We start from the raw sequence: 11838 nt of genomic DNA, 5'->3' as shown, positions 1-11838 counted from the left end.
CCTCACAAATTACATGAACGCATTCCGCATCACTCAGCATCAGAATGTAAATTCCGTCTGCCGTCCGGAATGACAGGAAGGAAACAAAATGATCGGACTGGTCCGAAATTTAAATCAGAAAGGAATAATGCAAAAAATATACAGATTACTATACCGATTCCACAAATTCCGACCATTCCGAGAAATATATTCAACACAACGTTCGAATGTGAAATTTGAAGCAAATAACGATACTCTGCAGTCTGCAGTAATAAAATACTGCTTGTACAGTTTTGTCAACATCAAGGAAAAATGGAGAAAAAATAATTCGTTGCATGTACAATTACAGACGATAGAACAGCCCGAGTAATCAGGCAGGGAGTACTTGAGGTTCTAGGGGTGAAGAACCATCCTCCTCCTCAGGCCTACTATTAACATGCGTCTCCACAGCCTTCTGATCTTCCTCTTGAAAGCCTTGCTTAAATCTATCATAATTTGTGAGCTCGCTTGATTTGAATGGCCGCTCGCCCAAAACTTGAAGCAGGTCGTCTTGGTGAAGAACTTCCCTTTCGAGCAACAGCTCCGCGATTTGCGCCACTTGCTCTTTGTGTTGCTCTATAAGCTGGATTGTGTGTTTATATGCCTCGCCCACCCACTCTCGCACTTCACCATCAATAATTGCCGCGGTCTTGCTGCTGTAGGGCTTGGACATCTCCATTGTGTCATCCCTTTGAGGGAATGAAAGAAGACCCACCTTCTCGCTAAAACCATAGACAGCTACTTGTGCGTAGGTCATCTTTGTCACCTTCTCCAGATCATTTTGGGCACCCGTCGAGATCTTTCCCAACAGCACCTGCATCCAAAAGAAATATATTCCACTTCAACACCCTCTAAATTGAATGGCCCAAGGCATTACACTTGAATTTCTGTTCATTGATGCATTTCTAATTATGTTAATTGGAAAGTGGGTTAGTTTGTGCAACATGGGGGGAATATGAGGTGAACATAATTGCAAACTTTCTACAATACAGTAAAAAAAAAAACAAAAACAAAAACAAAAACAAAAACATACAATCTAGTTTATCTTGGCCCCATCCAAATAGATTATAGGAGTAGAAAAACTTCACAGTTACCTGTTCAGCTGCCCGACCACCGAGTGTCATGCATGTCATATCAAAAAGCTGCTCCTTAGTCATGAGAAGGTTTTCATTAGGAACATATTGAGCAAATCCAAGCGCTGCTGTACCACGAGGCACAATTGTTACTTTCAACAAGGGTTCCGCATGTTCTAAGAACCATCCGGCAACAGCATGACCTGATTCATGATAGGCAACAGTTCGGCGCTCCAGCTTGCTGATAACCTGCTTGCAAAAAAGGATGTCAGGAGTTCTCATGTTGATCAGGGGGAGAAGGATCAGACTGAAACTAAAAAAATTGACAGTCTTCCCTGTTTCAAGAATATTTTTAGCATGCCAAAATTTTCAAAACAAATGTGGACCTAACAAAAGACCAAAACCACAGAAAAGGTCCAGTGCTGTGAAAAAACCCATTCAGGCATCCTATAAATAACCTTCGTCAAGAATTAACTTATGTTTAGTTTCATTTTATCTACTTGTAGTTTGGGTCAAGTTTGAGGAGCAAACCTATTGTTCTAATATTTTTCAGTCTTAAATCCTTAAAATTTGCATGCATAAAGTATGTGTCTCAGAAAAACGAACAAACCAAAAGAACTAAACTTTTTTATCAGCAACAAACCAAAAAATATATAATAGTCATTACAATCTGAATACATTAAACTAATGAACGAAAAGACACAACAATGGATAAACTGTAATGTTTCAAACCAGAGGTTGGCAAATCAATTTGAGAAGTGGTCAAATGTAGTTTCCCAGCAATTTAACATGAGCAGTGTTTCAGCGAACAGTTCAAGATGAACTACAACGGCCATCCATGAAGCCACCAAACAAGAATAACCCACCAACCAAAAGGAATATGGTGATCTAATTAAAATTTGAAACTTCCTACTTAACAAAAAGCGTTTGAAAAGTTCCCACATCATGTAACACGTGGCTAAAAATGAGTTACCTTATTCTTCTTCTCCAGACCACCAATGATCCTATCTACAGCTGCCTCAAAATGCTCCATTGTGACCTGTGTTCCCTCTTTCCTTGCAGCAATTAGAGCAGCTTCGTTACAGACATTTGCAATGTCTGCTCCAGCAAACCCAGGTGTGAGGGCTGCAAGCCTTTGAGAGTAATATGATGGCTCATGATCAAGTTTAATTTTTTTCAAGTAGATCTGAAATATCTGGTCGCGGCCATTAATATCAGGTTTATCAATTGTAATTTGGCGATCAAATCGGCCAGGCCTCAAGAGAGCATTGTCTAAAATATCAGGTCTATTGGTTCCAGCAAGCACAACAACTCCAGAAGTGGTTCCAAAACCATCCATTTCAACCAGCAACTGATTTAGAGTACTTTCACGCTCATCATTTGCACCTGAAAAGCCCCCACGCCCCCTTGCTCGACCAATTGCATCAATCTCATCAATAAAAACTATACTGGGAGCACACTGCCTTGCTTCTTGAAACAAGTTTCTCACCCTAGATGGTCCAACACCAACAAACATCTCCATAAAATCAGAACCAGATATGGAGAGAAAAGGCACACCAGATTCCCCCGCAGTTGCTTTTGCTAGAAGTGTTTTTCCTGTGCCTGGGGGCCCCACCAAGAGAGCCCCTTTAGGAATCTTTGCTCCCAGTTCCTCATACTTCTTAGGGTTCTTTAGGAAGTGCACAAATTCCATGATTTCTTGCTTTGCTTCATCACATCCGGCAACATCTTTGAAATAGATCTGCACCAATTGACCCCAAAATTTAAAAAAAAATAAAAAAATAAATAATAATAATAATAAAGACAAAACAAAACTAAACAAAACAAAATCCAGAATGAGTCATTTAACTATATTCTAAGAAAGGAAAGATAAATTAGTGCAAAAACTGGATGCAAAAAGCAAACAATTATCATCAGAGAAATAGAAAGATTACCTTATTCTTGGCATTTTTATCTACTTTCGTGACGTGGGCTTTTCCTATGTTAAATATCCCACGGGCACCCTTTCCACCACCACCACCACCAACGCCCAACCCACCTTGCATTCTCCGCCCCATAAACAAAAGGGAACCCAAAAGCAAGACAGTTGGTGCAAATCTCATCAATTCTTGATACCAAACCATTTCAGACATATAGGTTACAGGAACATGATCGTGAGGATCTATCCCTAATGCTTCCTGGGCTTCCTCCAGCTTCTCCTCAAAAGAGTCAACACTTCCAATGTTGAAATAGTATTTATACTGCCCCCCCTTTCCTTTTGCAGGGGTACCATTAACAGGAGTACCCTCCACAATATCATCACTTGTTTGATTGCGTGGAGAACTCCTTACATAAACTTTCGCAACTGATTTATTAGAAACAACTATATGATCCACCAAGCCTGGCTCCAGAAGCTTGTTTTTGAACTCTTGAAAACTAATCTGCTAGAAGTTTGAATATTCCAGAATGAGCAAAAGAAAACATGGGCATAAAAAATAAATAAATAAATAACATAATGAATATGGGAAATGTTGCAACATTAACTGAATGAGCAGAAGAAAACAAAGTCCCTTTATTACAATTACTTCTGACACGTAAACAACAATGATAAACAACAGTGAATGAGTTCATTGATATAAAACTAAATTGATATTTTCATTCACTTATTCCAATGAGAAGATTAATTCTAGTAATATAAAGATTGCAATTAGACAGGTAGAATCACATTGAAGAATACCCAATGCTAAGAATTCAATATGTCCCAAGCCAAACCAAACCTAATATCAAATTGAACAAATTCATCAAAAGGGAAATAATCACCGAACAAGTTATGTGAAAAAAAATAAGGATAAGTAGCCCTCTCATTGTGAATTACTACACCTTACTTGCACTTGTAAACTTTGATTCGGTTAAACATGAACAATATTTCAAAAATCATGTCAGTTTGCCCCTTTGTCCAAAACAAACATTAACTCAAATAGAAAAGCAAATAGAATGGCACAAATACCTGATAAAACACCTATATCCAGGGCATTTTTATCATATTCTATATTTTTGTCCCAACTATCAACTGTTGTAGGAAAAGAGGGCAAACTAACACCATTTTTTCTGTGTAATGTAAATTTATTAAAGCGCAGATGGGAATAATGTAAATTTATTAAAAGCGCAGATGGGAGAAGTGTGCAAATTAGCACTGAAACTTCAAAATAGCTCTGAATTGCACCCAGTTAAAGTTTATGCGTAAATGAATAATTGATGGTAGTTTATGGGAGGAAAGTAGTATTTACCCAAAAAAATATAGAATAAAATATCAGAAAGACATATTTTGGCTTTTTTATGATGATTAAAATCATGATTTGATAGTATATCATAATTGAATTTTGCAAGTTGACCGAAGTGAAATCAAGAATGCCACTGAAATCACTAAAAGAGATCTGCTTACCTGTTGCTGTTCACGAGAACCAAATGGTAAGGAAGAAAGAACTAGGCCAATTACAACTAAAGGGGTGATGAAATTCTGAAATTGCTTTATGAAAGCATCTTGAAAACTCCAACGATCATCCGTGTTTGAGTCATCTGAAATTAGAAGAATAATCAGGTAATCAGAATTGTTAAGGGTCTTACATTAAAAATAAAAACTACACAATTGTTAAAGGTCTATATCTAACACTCAGGAAATTAAATGAAAAGGATGCATGAGAAATTCATACATAGAGTGAATCAAATTTTACTATTTTCAAGGTGGTAGGTAATTTAACAAAAGAAACTTCATATTTGTATTCCAATGAAGCTATCTATTAATTTGTGTGATACGGAGTGAGTGTATATTTGGAAATAGAAAACACGATTTACTTAGCAAACTCTTTTCTTACAACTTTGGAACAGTAAGACAGCCACATTCCTCCACTTCAAGTATTCCATATGCCTAAGAGACCAAAACTAGCAAAGTGAAAGGAATTTTCCAGGATTGTTTTAATCTTCTTTTCTTTTCTTTTTCGCTCTTTTGTATAAGAATTCTAGCAATAAAATCAAAATAACATGGCATGCTTAGTTTTAAACCCTTAACATGGTCTGGCCCACACGGCTAACACAACCTTACCACAACCTGACCCCATAGAAAACCCATTCCCATAGCAGCTTGATGTAAAGACCAAGATAGCCTCTCCCCAGATCAAAAACAGCTGAAACAAAGGCATCTTTACTTGAAGAGAATATAAAATAAAACTAGTCATCTTTAAAACGTGAAATGTGAGATGAAAGCAAACCAGAATATTAAAACACAAGCAGAATTCACAACATCCACCATGCAATGCAAAAGCTTCCTAAAGGAAAACAAGGAAACTCCACCAATGACACCTAGAACTTCAACATATTGCTGCAAACCACAATGGACATGTTACTTTCAGGCTTTCAGCTCAAACACACACCCTCCCTTTCAGCAGCATAACCTTTTTTTTTTTTTTCCATAAGTTTATGCAACATAGGGTAAATTGTATAATCATAACGAACAAAAAAGACACGAACAATCACAAACTCAGAAATCTCTTAAATGTCAGAGTTCTGAAACACACAGGAACACAAATTTCTTTTTTGATCGGTACACAGAGGAACACTAATAAAACACATCTACGCCAAGAATGATATCCTGCATCGCAATTCCATTACCATCATTCAATCAGCAACGGCTATGTTTAAATTGGAAATTCTCAATCCAATGATGGAAAAACGTATAAAACAGAAAATAACAAGTTTTCGACCTTTTGACTCCGACTTTTGCTTGTTCCCCTCTGGAATTTCCTTCTTTTCCTTCGGATAAAAGTTCTCATAATCTGCTAATGAAGAGCATTGAAATTAGCAATTCCAAATATACTTTCTTTCTCTTAAAAACAACCATTGCACATATGGTTTCAGCTAGAATTTGAGCAATAAAAGTCCTTACGAAGTGCCAGCCAAATAGTAAAAGATTAAAATTCAAAAAAAAAAAAAAGCAATTACTTACTCTTTTTCTTTGGGGCTTCACTCGAGAAAAGCCGATGTAATCTAGGGTTGGCAAGAACGGGGTTCAAATTGGATAAATACGCCTTGGGGGCGAGCTCCCTGTGAGCTCCAGCTGTAGTTGCCAAATAACCCCTCAAAAACCCAGAGCCCCCATCCACACGACCCAGATACTCATTCACACGTGACACTCGCAGAAGCTCTTCGTTCAAGATCGCCGATCTCCCTCCACCACCACCACACAACAAATTCTAGGCCCCCCAAAATTAAATAAATAAATGAGACCAAAACCCCAAACAAAACATGATACTTTCAACGGCACCAAATAATAATAATAATAATAATAATTAAAAAAAAACTTACTCTGGAGCGAGAAGACCGTGACAATGAACGGCCAAGTCTGGAAAATCTCATTATTTAGACGCTCTCGGAGACGGGAAAAAATGGGGGATATTATGGTGTAGAACCTCAAAAGATACGATTATCGAGAAGACAGTCTTGTAAATAACGTTACTATAAAACGGTATCAACACTGAGTCAGAGAGCGTAGAAGATTTCTGTAGAAACCTTCTGTGGACGTAGCAACGCCCTTCAGCAAATCCTCGGAGAGAGAGTTTTACAATTGCTGGCTATGAAGGTAGGCTGTATATATACCTGGAGGGTCTAGGCGCGACGCCAGATTTTTACTCGTTGCTATCTCGCGTTCTCCGATTCGAGGAATAGGTGGTATCGTGAGCTCAGCAGGGACGTTGCTTAGCGTTGGTTTGGGTTTGGTTTGTGTTTTTGGGGGATTTCATAACTTGGAAAACAAGAAACAAAATCGTTCCAACGTAGATAGTTGTTTGGCTACGGTCAAGTAATGGTAACGGGTCAAATTTAGGATCATATATTCCCGCTTGATTGTTGGAGTATATTAAAATCAATTTAGTTAAGTCTAATTTTAAATTAAATTTAATATTTAAATAATAATTTTTAAATTATTAAATTTATCTTAATTCAAAACTTTCTTACATATAAAATTTATAATATTTTTCAACTCAATACATATTTACATGCAGAATTCATAATCTTTTTCAATATCTCAAAAATAAATTTAAACTTATTTTAACACACAAATACATCTAAACTCATTTTAGATAGGCACTACAAAAATCATTTCGTCATCTTAACTCATTACTATTTATAAATAACTCAACTCATCTTAATTCAACTCAACATTCAAATACAATCTAAAAAGTAAAAATTGATAGAAAATAGATATTTCTTTTTTTTCTTTTTCTTTTTTAAAGAAGAAAATTGATGGTTCAAGTTTTTGGAAGATGGTTAAAATTTTGTATTAGTTTTATCATAAATAATAAAAAAATTCGATGTATATAATGTGTACTACAGCATTTATAGAACAAAGAGTTATAAATGTTATGGTTTAAAAAAAAATTATAAATATTACAACGTATACATTGTATATCTATCTCTATTATATTTCAAGGTCTATAATTTAAAAGAAATTTTAAGAGATGTTCAACCTACTTTCCAAGATTATTTATAATATATATTCTTTTAAGTCATGTTTAGACAGTGAGATTAGATAAGATAATTTATGAAATATATTGTGGAAAATATTGTATGTAAATCATTTTCCGAATAATGATATACACAATACATTTTCAAGACATATTTTATAACAATGTTATAAGAAGAAAGTATTTTTATAAAATAATGTTATTTTTATAAGATGTTTTACAAAAATATCCCTTATTTAACACATTGTTGTGAAATATGTTGTAAAAAATGTTATATGTAAATCATTTTCTTTTTAAAAATTTATGTGTTTAACTTTAGAAGTGAGATGAGATGGTTTTAACTTTTTAAAATTTGATAATTGTGGATCCCACCAATTATTGCATAGTATTTATTTATAATGATTGAGTATTATTTATAAATATATAATACAGAGTTTAGTTAAAGATGAGATAAGATATTTTAAATAGTAGTAAAATTTTTTAAATAAGATATTATATAGATATGTATTTGAATAGTGAAATTAAATGAGATAGTTTTTAATTTTTAAAATTTGAAAAATGTGTCGATCCTACTGTTTAATAGGGTAGCCAATTGTCCATTGTTCATACACTATTTATGTCAGATTTTACTATTCATATATTGTTCATGTTAGATTTTCACTATTCACATACTATTTTTACTATTCATTACTTTTATTTAAGTAGATATTTTTAAAATTTAAAGATAAAATATAATGTATTTGGATAAAAAAAAATTATTGTACGGTACTATATATCTAAGCCAAGCCTAAGTCACTAAAGACTTTGGTTTGAAGTCTTCACTAATTAATGACATTTAATAGCCTCAAGTAATAACACTTGTGCTATGTGACGCCCCCAAATTCTATTTGGGATCGGACGGACATTTGAAGCGTCGAGACATGCAACACAAGGTTACCTGCCCCCGTTCATGACATATAAGATGCAATATTCCTAACATGCATCTAACAATATGCAATATTCGCAGCGGATAAATTTTTTCTTTAGCAATACTATGCACCAAATTGAAAATATCCCAAATGTTTAAAACATACTTCATACATAAAAATCCATTGAACAACTAAGATCACAACACTAGTCCAAAATGGTTATGATCCAAAAAGTAGTAGAGATACAACTCAATCGTACAAGTAGTAATTTACGTTAATTACTATATCAATATTTATGTCGCACCGTCACTTAGTCAACTGTGTCTAGTTGATCAGCTCCTGATTCTCCTTCAGGTCCTGTAACAAGATCTACCATTCGGGGGGAATGGTAGTTAGGACTACCAAAGTGAGATTTGATTACAAATCTCAGTAAGTTAACAAAAAACTTCCACACAAGCTAATGATGCATGGATGACAGTAAAAGCATAAATGCATAATCAAATTCATAAGTAATTAAAGCATAACTTGGAGTACAACATAGCATAATTGACATAACTTAAATTGAAACATGAACTGAACTTGATCTGAAACTTGACTTAGCATGAACTTGCTTTGAAACTTGAATTAACATGAAAAATACATACTCCACAGTTGTTGTGGCCCCATGTATTTTACGTGTAAATACATACTCCACAGTTGTTGTGGCCCCATGTATTCTATGCAAACTTGAATTAACATGAAAAATACATACTCCACAGTTGTTGTGGCCCCATGTATTATACGTATAAATACATACTCCACAGTTGTTGTGGCCCCATGTATTCTACGTGTAAATACATACTCCACAGTTGTTGTGGCCCCATGTATTCTACGCATCACAATTGTAGTTAAATACATACTCCACAGTTGTTGTGGCCCCATGTATTCTACACAAACATAATATACTCAAGATGAAACGTGACTGGAATACAAAAGGACTGAAGCCCTGACGTAACATAACGTGACTTGAACATAACTTGAAATACATGACCAACTTGAGATAGAAACATTTCGTAACATGGCATAACATATAATAGACAACATATTTAACATGACATATTTGCAACAGTGAATATTACATGACTTGACACACATGTAATAGATGGCATACTTAGCATGACGTACTTGTAATGTACAGTAATACATAACAGAATATATTATGTAATAGATAAAAATTGATGACAGAATAAATTCTGTATAATAGACAATTACGTGATAACTTGGCATGGCATGACATATATGATAACACACATACATACACTGTAGTTCTTTTACTTAGCACACATACACAGTAGACTGCTAGTAAGTTAAAAGCTAACTTACTTCGATCTCCGCGTTTCTTATAAAACTTCAAGTGCGACCACGAGGAACTGTAATTAGTGATTCTAAAAGTTAGAACTAAATCACTAAATATTTGAAATATGGAAAATACTAACTTAAAGAATAAAATTTTCATTTTACTCTCTACATATGGAAAAATGACCGTTTTACCCATAACTTAAGGATTTTGCATACTAACTCCAAAAGTTTCTAAAATTTACATTCCTCATGTAAATTTTGTCCTAAACTTAAATATCAACTCAGAAAAATTTAAAACAAAACACAACTATGAAGAACACACTATGGCCGAAACATCCATAGGCCATTTCCCTTTATTTTTGTTGCAATTCCTTCCAACTTCAAAACTCATGCTTAAACCAAAATTTTACAACAAACATCTTCCAATCCTAAGTTCAAAACCATACTTAAAACATCCATTTAGAAAAAGCTAATAATCAACACCAAACTTTTTTTGTAAAAAGATTCAAGCACTTGAATCACAAGTTTTGACCTTAAATCAAAACATCTCCAAGAATTTCAAAAATCAAATCTTACTTCTAACATATTCATAATATCATCCTAACATCAACCATGCTTTAAATCATCAAACTAAAGTCACCAAAATCACAAAATAACATTTGGAGTTTTTGGTTTTACACTTAGTCCAAAAACAGAAACTTTTTCCTCAACTAGTTTTGATAAATATCTTGATCTATGACTTATAAATATATGATCTTCAAACCAAACCATCACATAGTTTAAAAAGATGTCCTAAAACATATATAAGCTTCTAATTCAAGATCACATGGTTAGAAATTAACCAAAACATAAATTTAGCCAAGAATATCCACACTTTGGCTTATTTGAATATCTCTTTGCATAAAATTTCATATCTTTGAAACTAACACCAAATATCTTCAAAATAATAATATAACATGTATATAAGATGCTTAGGATCCTCCAATAAAATTATCAAAGTCATTGGAATAGGTTTAGACCACCAAAGAGTTAAACTTTCTCAAAACAGAAACTGTTTTTCTTCTTCCAGTTTCTAAGTTTCTAAATCTAAGAAAATCTTTCATCAAAACCTTTAATCATGAAAAAATCCTCAACCAATAGTCACATATACATGTTAACAATACTCCATAAAAATTTCGGACCAATATCTATCCATTAGCTTGGTCAAAAACTCCAAACTATAACATATTCTCCAGTTTATCTCCCAGAATGACCTTTTTATAGTTTACACAATATTTGACTGACCAAATGATCTTCAAATGGGGTAAATAAGATATCCATGTAAACTAGACTAAAAAAGGAACAACTTATATGAATGAGACTTTACGATAAAACACTTACAAAAGCTTCGAAATGGGTGTACAAAAGACCTCCTAAAAGCTGTCCGAGAGAGAGTGTTTGATATTCTTTCAATGGAAAGTGTAAATGAAGATAATTTCGTGGGGAGAGGTGGCTGGAGATACTTATGGATGAGATATGGAAGAGATGAGGCTGGAGTTGAGAGTTGAGTGTAGTTTTCTCCTACCCAAAAAAAATCTATAAATGATTATCTTATAATATTCTATCCAATAATATCTAAAAAAAAAAATCAACTTAAGATATTTTTATCTAATAATATCTATCAACTCAAAATATTTTTACCCAATAATATTCACGAAAATTACCTCAAGATATTTCTTTTTATCTAATAATATCTACAGTTTTGAACAGACGTTTTGTCCGAAAATATGAAAAAATGTTATTGCGCCATAAGACTTTAAATAATCCTCCGAGTCTAATGGCACAAACTATAATACATTTTGACACTTCTAACTATCTCCAATAATCAAAAATACACTTATGATACCATAATAAATAATAACACTAACTATATAGTTAGACAAAAACCTATACGATTAATGGATTCGTGAAAACTTATGAGGTTTTCACGAGGTTCCTAAAATTAATAGAAATTTCACAATTGAATTT

General features: G+C 33.7%; 1 protein-coding gene across 4 annotated transcripts; it reads right to left on the bottom strand.

Annotated features, from left to right (window-relative positions):
- Positions 1-125: 125 nt before the first annotated feature.
- Positions 126-6906, bottom strand: LOC122291717 (ATP-dependent zinc metalloprotease FTSH 10, mitochondrial-like). Of its 4 annotated transcripts, none has more exons than XM_043099628.1 (8): positions 6429-6906; positions 6070-6316; positions 5828-5902; positions 4513-4646; positions 3026-3514; positions 2065-2832; positions 1113-1340; positions 126-832 (listed from the first exon to the last, which is right to left on the bottom strand). In XM_043099628.1, exons 1-8 carry the CDS (start codon positions 6477-6479, stop codon positions 350-352), a joined length of 2475 nt encoding a protein of 824 aa, XP_042955562.1. In that variant the 5' UTR covers positions 6480-6906; the 3' UTR covers positions 126-349. The 4 variants fall into 4 exon arrangements, with proteins under 4 accessions (XP_042955562.1, XP_042955564.1, XP_042955563.1 ...); XM_043099630.1 differs by having other exon boundaries at positions 3026-3511; positions 6429-6905; XM_043099629.1 differs by having other exon boundaries at positions 5828-5899; positions 6429-6905.
- Between the last annotated feature and the right edge of the window lie 4932 nt (positions 6907-11838).

The sequence above is a fragment of the Carya illinoinensis genome, chromosome 13, assembly GCF_018687715.1.
Source record: "Carya illinoinensis cultivar Pawnee chromosome 13, C.illinoinensisPawnee_v1, whole genome shotgun sequence".
Taxonomy (NCBI): Eukaryota; Viridiplantae; Streptophyta; class Magnoliopsida; order Fagales; family Juglandaceae; genus Carya; species Carya illinoinensis.
Note: the sequence above shows the minus strand (reverse complement) of the source record. Positions and strands in the feature narration are given on the sequence as shown.

Bases quoted from the DNA above. Each gene is read 5' to 3' on its own strand.
- LOC122291717 (XM_043099628.1), bottom strand. From the start codon at position 6,479: ATGAGATTTTCCAGACTTGGCCGTTCATTGTCACGGTCTTCTCGCTCC. The intron at 1,341-2,064 runs GTAACTCATTTT...TTTTGCAAGCAG, and splicing joins GTCTGGAGAAGAAGAATAAG to GTTATCAGCAAGCTGGAGCG. The intron at 833-1,112 runs GTAACTGTGAAG...TTTTGGATGCAG, and splicing joins GTGGTCGGGCAGCTGAACAG to GTGCTGTTGGGAAAGATCTC.